The sequence below is a fragment of the Platalea leucorodia genome, assembly GCF_965183815.1.
Source record: "Platalea leucorodia genome assembly, chromosome: 5".
NCBI classification, from domain to species: Eukaryota; Metazoa; Chordata; class Aves; order Pelecaniformes; family Threskiornithidae; genus Platalea; species Platalea leucorodia.
In genome coordinates, this window is record NC_138827.1 from 15,224,161 (window position 1) to 15,243,794 (window position 19,634).

At 55.4% G+C, this 19,634-nt stretch overlaps 2 protein-coding genes across 3 annotated transcripts; one reads left to right on the forward strand and one right to left on the reverse strand.

The window, feature by feature from the left end:
- Window positions 1-842: 842 nt before the first annotated feature.
- On the forward strand, window positions 843-10,488 carry ARPC1B (actin related protein 2/3 complex subunit 1B). Its single transcript, XM_082312009.1, has 10 exons — window positions 843-989; window positions 3,774-3,847; window positions 4,689-4,793; window positions 5,293-5,515; window positions 5,934-6,041; window positions 6,364-6,570; window positions 6,835-6,910; window positions 6,994-7,190; window positions 7,690-7,780; window positions 8,256-10,488. The coding sequence occupies exons 2-10, from the start codon at window positions 3,784-3,786 to the stop codon at window positions 8,292-8,294; spliced, it is 1,110 nt and encodes a 369-aa protein (XP_082168135.1). The 5' UTR covers window positions 843-989; window positions 3,774-3,783; the 3' UTR covers window positions 8,295-10,488.
- A 326-nt stretch (window positions 10,489-10,814) lies between these two features.
- PDAP1 (PDGFA associated protein 1) lies at window positions 10,815-19,587 on the reverse strand. 2 transcript variants are annotated; one of them, XM_082312011.1, is made up of 6 exons: window positions 19,505-19,587; window positions 15,523-15,608; window positions 13,487-13,594; window positions 12,960-13,081; window positions 11,904-12,055; window positions 10,815-11,193 (listed from the first exon to the last, which is right to left on the reverse strand). In XM_082312011.1, the coding sequence occupies exons 1-6, from the start codon at window positions 19,515-19,517 to the stop codon at window positions 11,135-11,137; spliced, it is 540 nt and encodes a 179-aa protein (XP_082168137.1). In that variant the 5' UTR covers window positions 19,518-19,587; the 3' UTR covers window positions 10,815-11,134. The 2 variants fall into 2 exon arrangements, with proteins under 2 accessions (XP_082168137.1, XP_082168136.1); XM_082312010.1 differs by having other exon boundaries at window positions 15,517-15,608.
- Between the last annotated feature and the right edge of the window lie 47 nt (window positions 19,588-19,634).

Consider the following 19,634-nt stretch of genomic DNA (forward strand, 5'->3'; position numbering starts at 1 on the left):
ATCCACAACCTGCAGCTGAGAAGCCCCGTCAGGGCCCTTCCCTCCCTGTACCAGACCCCAATGCGCTGCTGCCCTGCTTCTGTGATGTTATTCGGGCAGGGAAGGGGTGAGTGCATCCCTCCACGCATGACTCTGCAGCCAGCTTGCAGCAGGGGAGCAAGAAGCTGAAGCCCATCTCTCCTTCCAGCAGGAGCTGAGCTCCTGGGAGTTACCCTGCCCGACTGGGAAAGGGATAAAAATTAATTGCTCTGAAGCAGGAGGGAAAAAAATAGAGGGGTGCATGGCTGGTAGGTGGGGGTACATGCGCACAGCCGTGACTGCAGCCAGCCTGGGCTCGGGTCCTACTGGGCTCAGTGGGATGCAGGAACCAGCAGCAGCTGCTGCTCAGGGCGGCCAGATCCAGGCGCCGCGGGGTCCTGCCGAGCTGTGAATCTCCCTGGCTGTGGGAGGCGATGCCGACGCACGTCTCGCCCCGGGTGGGCTCCGACCACAGCTATCGCCTGCTGCGGGCCAGCACCGGCAGGCAGGGCCTCCCTGCTGCATCCATCCCCCCGAAACACATTGGGGACTGGGCGAGCGAGCAACCCTCCTGAAGCTGGAGGGAGAGGATGGGCCTCCTTCCCCTCCGCTCTCCTGGCTGCATCCTTCCCCAGTGCACCCAGGGCAAGTTGCCCGCGTCCCGCCGAGCAGTGGGGACTGCTGGGAGCATCCTGGGGCCAGTGGCTCATCCACGTGCGTCGACGGCGGAGAGGCCTGGCTCGCAGGCAGGCAGGCAGGGGCAGGGCGGCCGCCGAGCTGCTTTGCGCTCCCCCAACGCCCACGTAAGGAAGTGGTTGCATTTCTCGGAGAGGAAAAGGGAAGTCGGGCTGCCTCCACGGGGCAGCCAGCAGCTCCCGCCGCTCGCTCCGGGCTGCCGTTCGTGTCGACTGCCCAGAGTCCATGAACTAGCCCTGCCTGTCCTGCCTGCCCTGCCTGCACAGCCCAGCAAGGTAAGGAGCGAGGAGGCAGCTCTGCCACCCCGGTGAGGAGCTGGGTCCGTCCCGTGGGGGCTGTGGCCATCACCTCTCTGGGTGCTCACACCCTGCTCAAGGGGAGGCAGGGACCCCCGGCTGGGGCTGCTTTGGGGTCTGAGGGGGGTGCAGGCAGCTCCTTGCCGCTTGTAGTTTCTGCTTTTGCTGTGTTTTGGGCTTTTTTTTTTTCTCAGCTTTGGCAGCAAGTTTGAGTTTTATTCTCGTGCCGGAGGCCCGGCAGCTGTAGGGTGTTGGAAAGGGTGTCCCGCAGGGGTCCCGCGGGGTTTGGTGCTGGCAGAGCAGCCGGCAATCTGTCCTCTGCTCCTCAGGCATCAGATGCCTCCAGCTTTACCCAGCGCGAAAAAGAGGAGGGTCAGAGCTGCCCTTCATCTGCCCTGGGGCAGTGATGTTCCCCCAGGGCCAAGCTGGCTCCTGGGGTACCCCACACCAACGTCGGGGACTGAGGAAGGGTGTCCCCGGCCTGGCTGGCAGGAGCTTGGGGGGGTAACACCCTGCAGCCGCCACGGGGAGCAGAGGGGCTCCCAGGGGTCTGTACCAGGGTCTTGGTGGTGCAGGAGGACCAGGCCACCACGGTGGCCAGGGACAGCTTCATGGGGTCCTGCGGCTCCTGGTGGGACCATCACCATGTCCCTGCGCTACCGGGTATAAACCCACCTCCCACTGCCCCACCAGGCTCAGCAAAAACGAAAATACAGCTCCTCCGTTGCACAGCTTCCTCCCTGGGAGCGGGAGGAGCCCCCAGCGCTTGGCTCCTGCCAAGGTTTGGTTATCTCCTCCAAGGATGTTTCCGAACTGCTTGGCGCCTCAGGGCTGACTGGGGAGATAACAGAGCTGCATTGGGTCCCAATCCCGCCCTGTCTGGCCATCTGAAAATGCCCATTTTCCTCCCTTGAGAGCCTCTGTGTCGAGCAGGGGGATAGCCACGGCCCCTCCGATGCTCTTCGGAGCACCCCACGATTCCCCCCCGGGTGGGAGCATGGCTCAGCCCACGGGGCATCGGCAGGGAACTGGCCGTAAACCAGCCGCTGGGGAAATGAAACGTAAAGCGCTGCAGGGAGCGATTGGAGCCCGAATGGCTGAGCAGCCCTTGCTTCTTACCGCAGTGGCTGGAGGACGGCTTCCGCTCCCCGGCACTGCGGCCGAGCCCGTCCCTTCAGGGGCTGGCATTGAATGGGTGAACAGCAAGAGCCCTGGGGAGAAGGGTCCAGGCCTCTGAGCATCCAAATCACCTGAAAAAAAAAAAAAAGTATCGCTCTTTTCTTAGCAAACATTGAAGCCAGAAAGCGCCATGGCGTGCTCTGCCTCCCATCCCTCCTCCCTGGGAGCCGTTTCAGCCAGGTCCCCATTTCTCACGCTTTTCTCCTCCTCGTCTTTTGCAATACCAACAGCAGCATCCCCCCTTGCCAATGATTTTATTTGGCACTCGCAGTGCAGCTCCCGCTGCAGGGCTCGGGGCAGAGGCATGCGGTGGCAGCGGCTTTGTACCCTCCTGTGGGCCACCCTGTGTTGAACCCTGGTGGGATCGGTGTGGCTGGGGTTGGGCAGCTGCCTGCTCAGCCATGCCCACGTCCTTGGCCGGTGAGGACGGGTGTTTTGGCAGGGGCTCGGCCGTGGGGTGTGTGATAGCAGGGGTTGGGCTGTGCATCAGCATTGGGAATTCTCCATGTGCGAAAGGCAGGTGATGGAGCTCCATGGATTTTCTTTTCACCAGCCTGGGGACAGAGGTTTGCTAGGAGGGAGTTTTTTCCTTCCCCTGTACCGTTTTTAGCTGCCAAAGAAAACGGGCAGTGTTCAGGGAGTTCCCAAAATAGCTGAGAGGCAAACTGTGAGTAATCCCCGCCCGTCACGCCCTGGCGAGGTGTTTCCCTACATCCCCGCCTTACCTCAGCTGAATGGCCAAGGGGCTGCACCCCTGCTCCGAGCCCTTCCCAGTCCCGCAGCACCCAGCGTGGGCTTGCAGGAAGCTGCTTCATCCTGTGACACCGGAGCGGGCGGTGGGCGCTGGCGGGAGCGGTGGGAGCTCAGCCAGGGGAAGGGATTAGTCACTGGCTTGCCGGGGCTGAGCACATGTGGGACAGGATGGGACGGGATGGGATGGAGGTGCCTCCATGGGGTTTGGCTTTTCCTAAATGAGAGGCGGGGAGGGAACAAACAGATCTGGCCCCACAGGGCTGGTGGGAGCAGCTGGAGGGAGGAGGTGCTGCTTATGGGAGGACCCCCGGGATGTGCGTGGGACTGGCGATGCTGGCACCGGGGTCCCCGTGTGCCTGGCTGGGGCAGGATGATGGCACAGTTTGGAAGTCCCTGGAAGTGGTTCCCGCTTCCCATCTGTCAACGGGACACCCACATGCCACCCAGCTATGGGGTGCCTGGGCATGGAGCACCCAGCTGTGGACATCTGGCCATGGGCACCCATTTGGCACCTGGCCATGGGACACTCAGCGTGGGGTGCCCGGCCACAGGGCAGCACCATGGGGAACGTCTCCTCCAGCTCCACCTGGACCCTCCCGAGCTGGACCCGCTGGGGCACCCTTCTCCCTTGCTTGGGCAGACTCTGAGCTTGGAAATCCTCAGGGAAACCCCTTCCCTGGCAGAGAGAGGATGTGGTGGGCTGCAACATGGGGTGATCCTGGCAGAAGGGGATGCTCCGTGGGGCTGGGAGTGGGGGGTCGCACAGGGGGCTTGTCCCCATGGCCAGAGCAGCATCTCCTGATGGCCATGGGGGTCTCGCCCTGTCCCCAGCTTGCAAGCCATGGCCTACCACAGCTTCCTGCTGGAGCCCATCAGCTGCCATGCCTGGAACAAGGACCGGACCCGTAAGTACAGCCAGGGCACCCCATCCCAAAATCCCCAGGGATGGCCTGAAGCACTGACTGCCCTGGCTGAACATCCCTGCAGTGGGTGATGCCCCCCCAGATGGGGCAGGGCTGGGTCGGGGCTGGGTTTGGGGAAGCAGGTCCTGCCACAGACAGATTTTGGGGCTGGGGACGGCACATGTCCCCCCTGCATCCCCCTGGTCCCGCTGCCGGGACAGAGCCCAGTGCAGGGGGTGCCAGGACAGCGTCCAGCCCCGAGGCACCACAGCAGCCAGCGCAGGGAGGGATGAGCAAAGTACTGCGGAGGAGAGGAGAGCAGAGCCGGGTGATTCATGGCCGATGGCATTTCCCGGCCACGGCGTGGGGGATGTGGGAGAGAACAAAAAGGGCTTTCTCTGCTGGGGCTGGCATGCTGGGTAGGCAGGGCAGGATGGGGCTGGATGGGAGCTGAGCACCCGCAGTCATCCCACCCCATCCCACCCCATCCCATCCCATCCCATCCCATCCCATCCCATCCCATCCCACCCCATCCCATCCCATCCCTCCCATGGGACCACATGCTGGGGAAGGGAGGACGCTGGGCTGTTGGGATGGGAGGAGCTTCTCCCTTCCCTGTCGGGGCAGTTTGCAGGAGCAGGGCCAGCTTTGGGGCAGCACAGGGCGGAGGCTGGGGGGCTTGGTGGAACCCCACCATGCAGATGGGGCTCAGTGGGGTCTCACCATGCTCCACTGAGCCTGGAGCACAGGAAGGGGCAGGTTGATGCTGGCTGGCCCTGCTCCCACCCCCGGCAGAGCCCACCACACAGGGGAGGGCTTTGCCCTGGCTGCTCTCACCCCGCAGAAATCGCCCTCTGCCCCAACAACCATGAGGTCCACATCTACCGCAAGGACGGGGCCAAGTGGAGCAAGGTCCACGAGCTGAAGGAGCACAACGGGCAGGTGACGGGTGAGTCCTGGCTGACGGAGGGGACGGGGACATAGCTGGCAGGTGGCCCTGCCCTGGCAATGGTCCCAACCCCACCTGGTGGCACCAGCAGCTTCTGGATGGGGGTTGAGTAGTGGGTGGAGGAGAGGGAGCAGGTTGTGTCTACCTCTCCTGTTCCCGATCCAGCATGTCAGAAGGCACCCGGGGTGGAATGGATGGAATGGGAGAGATGGAGAGGGATGGGGTGGGGGAGGGATGAGGTCAGATGAGATGGATGGGGTGGGGTGGGGTGGGGTGGGATGGATGGATGGATGGGAAGGGATGGACAGATAGATGGAAGAGATGGGTTGGAATGGAATGGGGTGGGATGATTTGGGATGGATGTGGGAGTAGGGCAAAGAAAGACTCTGGAGCAGAGACCACCCAGAACAACTCTGCCCCCAAATGGCCTCCAGCCCTGAGTGACCCATCCCCATCCGCAAGGCTCCCTTGGCCACCATCACCCCCCTCTGCCTTCCAGGCATCGACTGGGCCCCTGAGAGCAACCGGCTGGTGACATGTGGGACCGACCGCAATGCCTACGTCTGGACCCTGAAGGGCAACGTCTGGAAACCCACCCTGGTCATCCTGCGGATCAACCGGGCCGCCCGCTGCGTCAAGTGGTCCCCCAAGGAGAACAAGTTTGCTGTGGGCAGCGGCTCCCGGCTCATCTCCATCTGTTACTTTGAGCAGGAGAATGACTGGTGAGGCTCAACCGTGGCCTCACCGGGCCTGTTCTGGGGGAGATGGAGGGGACATGGATGGGGAGAGGGAGGGTGGGATGGGGAGATGGGTGGAGGGGAGATGGAAGGGACATGGGTTGGGAGATAAGAGACCAGAGGAGTAGGAGGTGAGACAGGAGGAGATGGGGGAGATAGAGAGGAGCTGGAGGAAGGGTTGGAAGAGGAGATAGATGGGAAGATGGAGGGAGGCGCTCCAAAACCCTGCTGCTGGGGATGGGACATGCTGTCCCCGTGCCCTGGCTGCTGCTGCAGGCTGGTCACCCAGGGCAGCTTCTGGGGTGCTTGCAGCCCCGACCACCCTCAGCCAGCCCTCCAAAAGCCCGGGAGGGTTCCCAGGGGTGTGGTGCTCCCCCACTGATGCCAACTGCTCTCCCCACAGGTGGGTTTGCAAACACATCAAGAAGCCTATCCGCTCCACGGTGCTCAGTCTTGACTGGCACCCCAACAACGTCCTCCTGGCTGCCGGCTCCTGTGACTTCAAGTGCCGGTGAGGAGCAGGGTGGGGTGGGCAACTGGGGGGGCCTGAGGTGGGGGAACCCCCCAGGGATGGGTTGGGGTCCCACCCTGGCACAGCACAGAGGTGTGTGGGGCAGCCCAGTGCCCGGGCTTGCCTGTGGGGCAGGCTTTGCCCCTCCAGGTGCTGCTGGGAGCCAGGAATGGGGTGCAGGGGAGATGGGGGGAGGGGGCTGGGGGGTGCCCCGGGGACTATTCCAGTGTTAGAGCACCCAGTGGGGCACAGGAGGCAGCAGGGCACCTTATGGGCTCTGGCAGGGAAACTGAGGCACACAAGAGCTCTCCCCCTGCCCCAGGATCTTCTCAGCCTACATCAAGGAGGTGGAGGAGCGGCCCAGCCCCACGCCGTGGGGCTCCAAGATGCCCTTTGGGGAGCTGATGTTTGAGTCAAGCAGCAGCTGCGGGTGGGTGCACAGCATCTGCTTCTCGGCCAGCGGTGCCCGTGTTGCCTGGGTGAGCCACGACAGCACCCTCTGCCTCGCCGATGCCAACAAGAAGATGGCGTAAGCAGAGCTGGGGAGCAGAGGGGGCTTGTGGGGGGGTGGGGGCGGCCATGCCATGGGTGGCGGGGGGGGGTTGACCCCAAAACTGATCCAAGGATGGAGGCATCTGGGTTGGGGTGGTGAAGGGGCAAGCAGACTTGGTCAGAGGAGGCGGGACATCCTCTTCTTGCGGTCTTGTGGCTTCCACCTGTGTCATGAGCTGTGCCAGTCTCAGCGCAGAGGCTGAAGCTCAGCTCCCTGCTAACGCCCTGCCCTCCCTCGTAGCGTCGCCTCCCTGTGCACCGAGACCCTGCCCCTCCTGGCCGTCACCTTCATCACTGAAAACAGCCTGGTGGCTGCGGTGAGTCCGGGCTGGGGACGCGGGGTGGGTGCCGTGCTGGGAGCCGACAGGAGGGTGCTGAGCAGGGCTGCCTGGCTCCCCAGGGCCACGACTGCTACCCGATGCTGTTCACCTATGAGGAGAGCCAGGGCGCGCTGACCTTCGGGGGGAAGCTGGACGTCCCCAAGCAGAGCTCCCAGCGCGGCCTCACTGCCCGCGAGCGCTTCCAGAACCTGGACAAGAAAGCAAGCTCGGACACCACCAATGCCACGCTGGACACCCTGCACAAGAACAGCATCAGGTGTGTACTGGGGGGGAGAAGAGGGGGACAGGCTCGGCTGGACCACCTCGGGGGCTGCTTGGAGGTGCTGGCCCCTGAGCATCCCCTGGCTGTGTCGCTGTCCAGTCCAGGAGCTGGGCCAGCCCTGGACCATTCCCGGAGCATCCCTGGGTATCCCTGGGCATTCCTGGAGCATCCCTGGGTATCCATGGAGTATCCCTGGGCATCCCTGCATGTCAGTGGGGGAGATGGAGGGGTCCAGGCCCAGGAGCTGGGACAGCCCTGGGCATCCCTGAACATCCTTGGATACCCCTGGAGCATCCCTGCACATGGGTGGGGGAGATGGAGGGGTCCAGCCCTGGTAGCTGGGAAAACCCCAGAGCATCCCTGGAGCATCCCTGCACAAGGGTGGGGGAGACAAAGCAATCCAGCCCTACTCCCACCCACTGATGACCAGGCAGCCCCGAGGGCTCAGCGGGGGCCTGGGGCTGACTCCCTGCCACCTCTTTGCACCCTGCAGCCAGATCTCGGTGCTGGCAGGCGGGAAGGCCAACTGCTCGCAATTCTGCACCACAGGGATGGACGGCGGCATGAGCATCTGGGACGTCAAGGTGAGGCGTCCCTGCAATGCCTTGGACTCCCAGGCTGGGAGCACCCAGTGTTGAACCCTCATTAGCCACAGCTCTAATTGCAATCCCCTCACCTCGCTGCTGCGCAGCTCTTTGCTGTGGTGGTGGGGCCCATCCTGCCCACGGGGGTCCCACAGTCCTGGGTGGGATCTCCTTTAACCCAGGGCTGGGTAGGCGACACCCCTGGGTGGCACTTTCACAGCTCACCATCGGGGCGGGGGAGGGTGACGCCAGCCTTGAGCAGGGATCCAGCACCCTCTCCTGGCTTCAGTTTGGCCGCATGGCTTGAAAAATGAGCCCAAACCAGCCGAAGTTGGGATCTCCTCCCCGCGGGGACGCATTGGCAGCCCAGGGGACAGCTTTCACCACAACTGTGCCCCCCATTCACTCCCCGGCCACCTCCAGTTGCCTTGGAAAGCAAAAAGCTGATGATGAATGACCTCCCGTTTCATTTTAGAGCCTGGAATCAGCACTGAAGGATCTCAAGATCAAATGAAGGAGCCAGCCGGGAAGGGCATCCCAGCTGCCAGCCTGCCTCTGCTCTGCTGTGCCTGCCTGCTTTCCCCCGCGAGCCCCCGTGCCCCGCAAGCCGGCCACAATGCCACCAGCATGCTTCCCCGGTTGCCAGCCAGCCCCGGCGGCTGCTCTCAGACAAAGAAAACAATTTTTTTTTACTATTTTTGTTACCATCCTACCTGATGCTGGTCATACATCGCTTACAGAAGTAAAAAATAAAGTAAGGATTTTCCTGTATAAATCCAATGATTTTATTTTTTTTTTTAAACAAGTTCAGCGCGGACACGTGTGTGATTAGAGCATGTCACAGCTGCTGCGCCGCATCTCGCCACGGGTGGTCACGTCCTTTCTGCCGCCAGCTCTGAGGATGAATCGGGACCATGGGGATAAGGGGAACGTCACCTCCCGTTCCCTGCTTCAGCACGATTTCAAACCAGGACTGGTATTAGAGAAAAGGGAGGGGAGAGGATGGAGGTGGTGAGGGAGCGCAGGTTTCCCGTATTGCTCCTGGCACCGAGCTCCTCCTGGACACCGGCCAAATCCCGTCAGGTGTGCAATCCCATGCCCGGGGAGCCGGCGCAGAAACCTTGGGCTGCCGAACCAATCCTGCCCCTTTCCAGCCCATTACCGCAGGCTGCCGGGCTCTTTTGACCAGAGCACCTCCGACTTCCACCTTCCTCATCTCTAACTCGGGGTATGAGCAGTCCCATCTCACAGCCACGCTGGGAGGAGAAAGCTGCTCCTGGGAGTGCCAAGGAGCCTTTGAAGAAGCTGTAAGAAGTGGGTAAATCTTTCTACATTTCAGAGCAGGGTTTAACTGCACATGGTAAACAATGAGCAGGGTGACACATTTCATACAGGGTATGAAATCACGGTGAAGTGGTTGGTAAGGGCTTTGGCTAAGGCAGAAGAAGAACCAGTACCGGGGCAGGTGTGTCGGGGCAGGCAAGATGCCCAGCCCCACCTCCGGCATTGCCCTGTCTTAAACTGAGCGTCTCCACGAGGGAGATCCCACATTTATCACCAAGAGGGAAAGGAACCTGCGCAGTGCCACGTGGTTGCTCCTCCCGGGATCAGACCTCGCTGTGACAGCTCGGGTTAAAGCCCGTCCTGGCGGTGCCCCTCAAAGCAGAGCGGCCCTTACGTTGACCGCAGCCCAGGAGGGGAGTCCTCGCTGGCAGAGAGGGACAACGACATTCCGGTTCTGGTCTACATGTTAGTTAGAGACGTGTTCTACTGGGAAAATATTTTTCCACCCGTTTCTACGTGTGCCCCATCCCACCCCATGTGAACAGGCCCATTTCTCTCTCCCCCTCCACATGTGGCTCCTGCCCTGCTCCGTCGCAGGCATCAGCCCCCTGCCTCCCACCATCCCGCTCCATCCGCCTCCCTGCGCTCCAAGGACTTTGTGTGTCACTCCTGTCCCCACCGTATCAGTTCTTCCCTCTTGGAGCTGACAGCAAGGGCACCTCTCCTGGTACCGCTCATCTTTCACGCCTCCCTGAAGATAGCCCCTGTCTCAAAAACGTCTCTGCTAGCGACTCCGAGAGCTCCCGCCTCAGCTCGGGGGGCGAATCTCCTCCAGCCTTTGGCCAGCGAGTCTGGGAAGCGCTGGTGTCCCCAGCGCAGGCTGACAGCGGGACTCCCTGGGGCACAGCGGGTTAGAGCATCTCCTGTTCCAGCAGCCCTACACCCTGAAATAAGACGGCTGACGGGGGTGACAGTTCTGGGGCTGGCCTTCTGACACAGTGACTAGGTTGGACAGCAGCCTGAGGGTAATTGTTTTCTCCACTGTGATAATCAGATTGTGCAAGACGTCGATCAGAGGCAGCAGGAAAAGCTTTGTGCCTTCAGGCTGCATCTGCTGACGGAGCTCCTGAACCTCGAGCCAAATTCCACACCAGAAACACCACAGAGAAACGGCAAAGCAGCAGCCGTAGAAGTCGCCACACCACCAGACTGCTACTGCACCTTGCATCGCAGCAGCAGCCTGTACGCTTGTGTTCGTTTACACACACTCAGGACAAGGACAGAGCAGTTATGATAATTTACATTTTAATCAGCCAAATATACAAGTTCTGTTGGTGGTGGTTTTTAAACTTGATAAAGTTTTTTCCCCATCTGGGTCTGATACAATTAATGTTGTTTGTTTTTTTCCTTTAAACAAAGGATGATGTGGTTAAAAACTGGCACTATCCCTAATAAGGAGAAGGAAAAAAAAAAAAAAAAAATGAAGAGGAGGGAAAAGGGGAGACTGGCTGCAAGAAAGGAGGGATGAAACCAGGAAGGGACGGCACGCCAGATGTCCATGAAGTCAGGCTCCCAGATGATACTGCAACACCCTGCAGCAGAATTTTACGGGCCATTTGCCCAAAGGGATTCCTCAGATACGTTATCCTTTGGGCCTTCGCTAGCAAGTCAAAGTTCCCCACCCCATGCCCCACCCCACAATGACCCCACAATCTATTTTCTTGCAATCTAATATTTGAAGCATCTCCCCTCCCGCACAGCTCCCTCCCACCCAGTCCCCTGTCTATGAGTTCTTAATCCTAAAAACAGCAAAAACATTCAGGTTTCCAAACTGTTACAGAGAATTGCTGTTCAGCACAGTTCTGCACCAAAGATGGCAGCTGCCCCTAACCCCAAATGGAAATCTGTGCCAGGATGAAGACAAACACATCGTCAGTGTCTCTTGGAGGTGAAGGTGACTTCGATGCCGCAGTACACCCTACGTGGCATCGATGGTATGCAACACGACAGAGTTCCTGGCAGGCACCAGGCACAGTTCCCTGGCGTTTCCTCCTCTTGCATGTCCTGTGCTTACTTGTTAAGGGATAGTGACTGCAGTCTTTTACCTGCCATGGCCGCTTCATCTTTTGCTGGGGGAGGAAAAGAACAGAGATTTCATCACTTCACAAAGCACATCAGGGACTGGCGGTGGTTTGACAGCCCCAGCAACCAAAATCCTGCTAGCCATGTACAGCGAGATAACAGAAAAAAATCTGACCCTCCCGCCAATCCCTGGCAGATCCCCTCCAGAGTTCAGAGGAGCAGCTCCCCTTGCATGTTCCCTCCTGTCCTCGGCCTCTCTTCAGGCGTCCACAAATCACCCTGATGCTGATACACAAATTTCTCCGTGGAAGCCACTAAGAACACATGTTCATCAGACTTCTGGTTCACACCTATCAGAGCTGAAGAGAAAGTCCTGGCAGGGGAGGAGCGCTGCACATTCCTGGGGCAGTTTGGATCCCCAGCATGCAAAGCAGATAAATCACACCCAGCACAAGGAACTCGCTAAACTCCCAAACTGGAGGAAGCATTGCTTGGGAGGCTGACGACAATATGGATATCAAGGACAATTCCCTTCTCTCTTTCCCTGTTCAGATGTCCTAGAGCTTAATAAAGCAAGAGCTTTATAAGAATGAAACAGCTGAACCTGGTTTTGATGAGAGAAGTTGTAGTGACACTCAGCAACACCACACAGTCTCAGGAGACGAGGGATTACCATGTGCGATATGAGAAATCATGCCTCTTGGCAGTACAGCCATTGCAAAGAAAAGTAACAGGATATGATTAATTACTCTCTAACCTTTTCTTTCTTCTTCTTTCTTTCTGGCAGCTTCTTCCCTTTGCTTCCGAATGATGGCTAGTCGGGCGAGATCTGCCTTCGCTTGTTCTGTTTTGCCAGCTAGGTGCATTTTCATGTATCTTTCTTTTGCCTTTTGTTTCTCTATTTCCTCTCTGTGTGAGTGAAACACACCAGTCATTGAGTATCCAAGCGAGCATGCAGGTACAGGCAGAGAGGGGGAGCTTTCTGACTGGGAGGGATGGTGAGGACATTGCCCACACAGACTGGGGGGCCCTGTCGCCAGTTTTCCATCACAGGTTCTATCTATCGCAGGGTTTGAACAGGGGTGATGAGAGAGATTATTTCTACTTTCGTTCAGCTAAATAAGGACACTGACACACAATGAGGTCAAACGAATTAGCCCCAGACTGCACAGCACCATGATATGTTTTTCCCCAGCTTTACCCTCAAAGGTGTCCTTCTGCTGAAGCAATCTAGCCCAAATAAGCAAGCTTAAATCTTTCACTCTGAAACTCTCCATTGCTAAATGGAACTGGAAGATTAAACTTTGGTTCTCATCTTACTCATCTGCTCAGACAAAAATTTCACCACGACCCCTGGAATCTGGGAAACCGCTACCTGTCACTAGGGCACCTTCTGTAGCAAGATTAAAGCGGATGCCAAGGTGACCTCTGGTTAATGGATTTCAGTTAGGTCTGATTTTTGGTGTAAAACTTCAGGAAAGGAATGGTCTACATCTGCTTCACAGCAACAGACTTCACTCTCTTAGTGCACCTGGCCAAGCTGCCTGGCTCCAGGATGGCCACAGCTACTCCCAGAGAACAGACAACTTCTGTAAAGTTTGTCAGGAAAGACATTTTGCACTGCAGTGACTCCTGCCTGACAGTCTGCTGCTGTTCAGTGTCTGCTTTAGAAAGTAACACACTTAAAGGGCTTCCCTGAAACACCAACGCATACACAGCAGGGAAACATTTCCCTGTGTTAAGCTGCCACCACCAGCAAGGATGAAATTCCAGGAACGCACTAGCTCCTGCCAAGGCAGCAGGAAAGACTCACCGCTCTCGTCGCGAGAGTTCCTTAGGTCCATCCAGGTCCAGCTGAGTTACTTTTTTGGTTGTCTGAATTACACGATTGGGATTCTCTATGTCTATCAACCCTTCCACTCCTTTGCGCTTTTGCTGAGGTTCAAGAACAAGAGGAAGGTTAAGAAGCTCTCTCATACTCAACATCGTGTTGTATCAGAGCTCATCAAATACACTGCAACACACCCCAAAAGCAGAATTCAAGAGGTTTTCACTACCAGACAGCAAAACCATTTATGAACCAAGATTTATACTACCAGGCATCTTCAGCCTTTTTTGAAATATTCTTGCCTTTCTATTTCCCTTATAAAAATACGTAAGTTTTCATTCTGAGGTCAAAATGCAATAAAGTGAGGGGGTTTTTTGCTTCTAAAAATAGTCCTTCCATAAAAAATTTACTATAGGTAGCTCTCAAAGAGAACTTGGAGTCAAGACCGCGCATCTCCTGCCCCAAGAATCTGAGTGATACAAATGCATTAAGTGCCCTGAGAATTATAGTACCTGATAATCCTCGTCATCTTCATCACTCTCATCTGAATCTAAAGACTTCTTCTCTTTTTTGGGGTCCCCTGTTGCTCCTTCGCCTCCTTCTTCTTGCTCCTCTTCTTCCTACAAAATCACAGGAAATAAGAGAAAATGTATGTCAATAACAATCCCAAATCCAGCAGTGACGCTTAAATGAGATCATTTTGGAGGGATAAGAGACAGCTCTGAGAGCACTGCTGTTCCCGACATGGCCCTTATGACACCAAAGGTGCCTGGCTGCTACAAAACAAGAGGAGCTCATTCTCGACACATAAGTGTGCATCACCTGCTCTGGCAGATCACCTCTAAACAACTCTGCTGTTCTCTCTGTGTAACAGGCCAGGAAAAGTGTTGTAAAAGACAGAACTGGCACTTTACTTTCCCCAAATGAAAGATCTCCAGGAGACATTTTGGCCCGGGTTTCCAGTGCACAATATCTCAGGGAATGGAAACTACACAGATGTAGTGTAGAGCTGGATCCCATCCTAGATCTAGATTAAAAAAAAAAAAACAAACCTAGAGAAGAGCAAACTGACAACCATCAACCAAAACATCATTATCCAGGAAATGACAGCCTTCTTAGCACAGTCAGAGGAATGAATTTGCAAATCATTAGAAGATAAGATTAGAAGAACCAACATGGGTGTGAATAACTTGCTTTACCATTGCAAAGTATCCCTCATCAGAGCAACTGGCAAAATGGATGAGGTATGGGCAGTAAGAGGAGTAATTTTGTTAATTTTTTTTTTTTTTAAGCTTTCCCTAATGAAATAGCGTCAGATGTAACCATCACTATGTGAAATCCTCAAAGAGCAGTTCTCTGTTTTGAAACAAGACAGACATTTCAAGTGGGGCCTTGCTTGCTCTGTTCCATTTCCAGTTGGTATTTTTATTAACAACTTGGAAGTAGAGAACACTTATAAAGTTTGTGAATGACATCGCACTGGTAGGAGTTGGAATCATTTTGGAAAACAGGATCAGACCCATAAGCAGTTTCAGAATTTGGAAAGATGGCATGAAACCAAGAAGGTGGAATCAGAAAACAAACCAAGAGGAGTTATACTTCGGAAGAAGAAATCCAACACAAAGTCAGAACATGTGGCTAAGCAGCAAACCACACAATCATCTTGAGTTACAGCTGGTCAAAACATTAAAAACGAGTCAACAATATGGCTCATAACTGCTTGAAAGAGTGATCTTCTTCTGGGAGGTATTCATCAGTATTTCCTATATGGGGTATAATTATCCTACTTTAGTCAGTGCTGTGAGGCTTCAGCTGGAAGAGTGTATTTGGGCTTAGGCAGCACTTTCAGAAAGTCACAGAAGAATAGCAGTGAGAGTGCCATCGTAGCTGTGATAATTTGTGAATACAAGAGAGCAAGTACTGCAAAAAGTAGCCGTGCCTTTTATAATACCAGTCGGGTAGTTGTGGAAGCAAGGGGAGCTGTTACAATCCTATTTTGGGGCATACAAACACACCTAAAAAAGGACTCGAGTCAGGAAACTCTGTTTTCTCTCCCTACCAGTCAGAGGCAAACAAGAAAATCATGTGCACAGGAAGAAGTCAAAGGAATTTGGTCTTTTCAATCTGGAAGAGAAAGAGGGCAAATATAATAATTTCAATATACAATAAGATGCTGAGATGTGAGTCCTTTTCCTCCACAGCCAAGCTGCAGAGCACGGATAAAAAAATTAACTGACACTGGAGACTAGAATGATGAAATATAGGGGGGAAAGATGTCTAGAGCTGCTGTGTAATTGTCTTCCCTATCCTTTAACCTTTGAATTGTGAACTGGATGGTCTACCTGGCCTCACTTCTGTGAGGAACCAGACTGGATCACACCTTGCAGTCTCCCCAGCCAGAGATAGTCAGAATTCATATTGTGATCACTGACAGAATGACCTGCAACACTTGACTAAGCTGCCATTTCTCATGAACTGCAAGTTAAGCATGCTGCACAAGCCAGAACTTATGAGTAAGCACGTAACGTAGGCAAACACATACCCTTGCCTTTTGCTTTTCTGCTTGGAGCTGGGCATCAATCTCTTCAGGACTTGTGTACTGTCTTGCTCGGCCTTTGTGGCCTCCTTTTCTACCTGTACAAAAAAATAAAATTAATAAATGGTTTAGTGATAAGCTTCTAGAAAGGTCTACTCCTCCTGCAGTACTCTCTCTGGATTTTCAGTGCAGATAGGACAAACCAAAATAGCTCCTCTGATAGAATCTAAACAACAACGAAAAAAGGACACGCTGAACTTGCCAGTCTCAGTGAAACACTCCAAGAATTTTGGGTAAGTTACACAGAGAATTGGGATTATTGAAAGATACTCGGAGAATCAGTTCTTTCTTTCCCCTTGGGTTGGTTTTGGAGACACGGGAACCGAGAGCAGCCTATCAGCTGTACAGCATTTTCCAAATGAAGCATGGGTTTGTCCTACAGAGAGGGAGCCAGGAAAGTACCGCCCAAAGGGGGTACCCCCGTCCCTCAAACACCGCAGAGCCGTGACGCCATTTATCAGGAAACGACCTTCCAAGTGCCCCCTCAGCTCTCGGTGACGCCACCCTTCCTTGCCCACCCATGCTTACGCTTGTGGCCTCTCTGATTCACTTCCCGGGCTGGCAAGGGGTGCTCAGTCCCACAGCCGCTCTCTGCGTTTCCTGCACAGGAGGAATCACAGCATGCTCCTGCGGCAGCCGCGGTTACAACCAACTCTCCGACAAGCTTGCCTCCTTAACCCCTCCCCTACACTAAGGCTGTGCCAAGAGAAAATAGGAAGCTAATTGGACAAAAGCTTTGGGAATTATAATGAGAGCTGAAGAACTACTCAAAGGAGCCTCCATGTTTTACTGCTTTATAAGGAAAAATAAAAACAAGCTCTAGGACACAGGAAGTCAGCTTAGCTGGCTGGACTGCCTCGCTAAGATCTGCTCTCAAGTTCAAAATTCTGTTGATTAATGAATTGCTGAAGCCATTAATGCTTCCTGCAAGTGACTACTCTGTTTATGTTCTTACAGCTCAAAGAACTGCTGGAAAGCAAGCTGAATAGAGTCAGTCTCTAGCCTTGAGCTAGGGAGCTCAAGGTAGAACCGGTGTGCGAGACTGGCAAAAAGCAAACAGCTCAGGCAAGGGAGCTCTCTGCTACTGCAGGAGTCTTTGAAGTCTGACAGAAGGAGCAGGAAATCCTTGCGCGCTCTCTCACCCTCCCCGCTTAACCTGCCGAGGACAATGGAAACCTTATGGTGACTGGGAGGGTTGAGGGGATCATCCCTCCTTCCTCGGGACTGCGCAGGACGCATGGGAGAGATCTGTCACTACTGTACCACTGTGCCATGGCCACGCCTGGCTGCGCTGTTGGACTCGGAGGGACGGGGAGCACCAGTGCAGGCAGCCTCTTTGGGCTGCGAGCTTTAGAAATTCAACATTTTCTGACCAGTCCTCCTGGCTCACCAGAGACAAACTCACACGTTTTAGCTCAGTAAAAGCTGAGCTGTGGAATAAATTATCTCAAAAATCCCACTGTGAAGCCTTACAGAGGCTTCCAAGATGTTTTTCTCACATGAAGCAGAAGTGCAGAGACCAGATTCTTCTCTCTGAACTCAGCTGTGGAAGCCTGTGGGTTCTCAAACCACAAGTGCAACCAAAAGCTTTGCTGCACCCAAAGACGTGTGTTTTCTGTTTGTCTGTTCCCAACCATCCCACGTGGCAATACTGACACCCTCTGGGAAGGAGATCTGCCACAGAGGGCTCTAGCCCAGGAGACATTACCTCACTGCCCAGCAAATGACATCGCTCTAGATGGAACAACAGTAATATCCCTGACACACTACGTAACACCAAGAAAACCTAAATAAACCAGAACAATCCTGTGCCACAAGCTTAACTGATGCCAGGCAGCCTTCTTGTCCAGCTGGGCTCAGAATTTTACACTGGGCTCAGAACTGAAGAACACAAAAGCCTTATTGCTGCAAATAAAAAGCAGTAATAAGGGGGGTGAAAGCAACTCAAGAGAAATTATCTTATGTTAAATGCCTAAAAGGAAGCAAACTGAAGAGCGCATCAATCCCATTTATACTCAAGCCCGCGCACAGAGAAGTAAGGCCCCTTTGAGCGGGAGCAGCAGTACCACCCGCTCAGCCACTGGAGGGACCGTGGGGAGCTCAGCATGGGGCAGGGACGGGGCTCTTCTTTTCACAGGGAGATCAAACCACACGTCAGACAAGCGGCGTGCCGGTCCTACATCTGCCACCGACCTACCGCATCATGCTGCGCAACTCATGTCAGCTCTGTGCCTCAGTTTCCCCATCTGTAAAACAGGGATAATGATTCTTATCCTCCTCTGTGAAGCACTTTTAAAATATAATCACCCAAAGATTTCACCTGCAGTAAAGACCACTGCCGCCTAAGGCAGGCACATGTTCAAATACATTTGTCTTCAGCTTTAAACAGAAAAATTAAGGAATTTTAATCAAGGAGAACAGAAGAATATTGAAGGAATCACTTATTCTTTTTGAATCAAGTTATTCAAAAAAAGAACAAAATCATGAGAAATAATCCTGTAACACAACTTATCAATGTCTGGTTAAAATCCCCATTTTATATTAAACAGTGAGTGCAAAAGTCCATTCCATAATGTAACTCCTACTGACTTGGGGGGGGGGGGGGGGCAAAGATGCCTCTTTTCCCAAGAAGCAAAAGGTTTGTAACAAACATTTAAAACTGTACAACAAAATACAGAGCAGGAAATCCTGAGTTATGGGGCATTTAAGTATGGCAACCAGGGTTATAACCCACCACGGTTCTTTGCCTTCACAAAAAATATGTGAAAGCTTCAGCCCTATCTTCTAACATTGTACAAATGGACACAAAATAAAGTGCTTAAAAACAAATCTAAATAGGAAAGCAGATTTGGTACTAAAGCTTGGGAAATGCTGAGCAAACTACAGAGAAAATGAATGACGAGGGCTGGTTTACATTAATGTATATGACTGGGGTTTCACCGACGCTCGCACAAGAGCCAATTATGCAGATGGTGCATCTGGAGAAGGTTCTGGGTGGATCCAGCTCAGCCCTGACAGCCTGTCAGTCCCTCATTACCTCTCCTTAATCACACAAGCAAGTCCGTACCCGCTCCATAATGCCCAGATGCGGAGCTGCTGGAGCCACATGAAAGGAGCTGCGTTTGGAGCCCCTGAACCAAAGACCCCCTCTGCATCCCCCCCGCGCTGCCCCTCAGGGCTGGACCCTCTGCCCGGCTGCTCAGATTCCCCGTACCCAGCCCCGAAGGCCTCCACCATTGAACCACCGGGAGGCGAAGGCCGTCAGCCACCACACACCGCCTGCGTGCCTCCCGGGACGCCCCCCGGGATCCCCGCTGTACCTGTAAACTCCCCTCCCCGGGTGTCCGTGTGCCCCAGGCCCTGCCTCGGGGGAACCGGCTGCAGTTTCCAGCCCAGCGGGGAGCACATGGGGCTCAGCCCGCTCCCGGTCCCACGGAGGAGGGCCTGGCACCCCAAGGCCTGGACTCCCCCAGGGGCTGCTGCGATCCCATGGCAGCTGTTGGGGGGGCACAGAATGGGAAACCCAGCTCTGTGAGAAACGTGGAGAATCTGCCCTGCCTTTGCGGGGCGAGGCTCCCCCCAAAGCCCCCCACGAGCGGGCTCGGGGAGGAAACCGAGACCCCCCCGAGGCCACACACAGCCGTGGCGGGGGGGAGGGTGCGGCAAGGGGACTTCCCTCCAAGACCCTCCGCGACCGAGAAGGGGGAAAGGAGACACCCCCCCCCCCAAGCTCCCCAAGGCCGAGGAGAGCGGGGACGGAGCCCCCCCTCAGACCCGAGGGCGGGGAGCCCTGCCCCCCTCCCAGCCTCCACAGCCACGGCCTCCCCCTCCTCTCCTCCCGCGGCCTGAGGGGCCTACGCCCCCTCAGCCCCCTCCACCCTCTCCCACCCCCAACGCTCCTCGCCGGGGCGAATCCCCCCGGCCCGGCCCCCACCTCCTTTCGGCATCGCGGCGGCGATGGCGGCTGCGGCAGCTGCAGCGAGGCCCCCCCCCGGCCCCGAGCAGGCGACCCGGAAGCGGAAGCTGCCCCACCCCCGCGCGCGGCGCGCGGCCCTCGGTGCCCG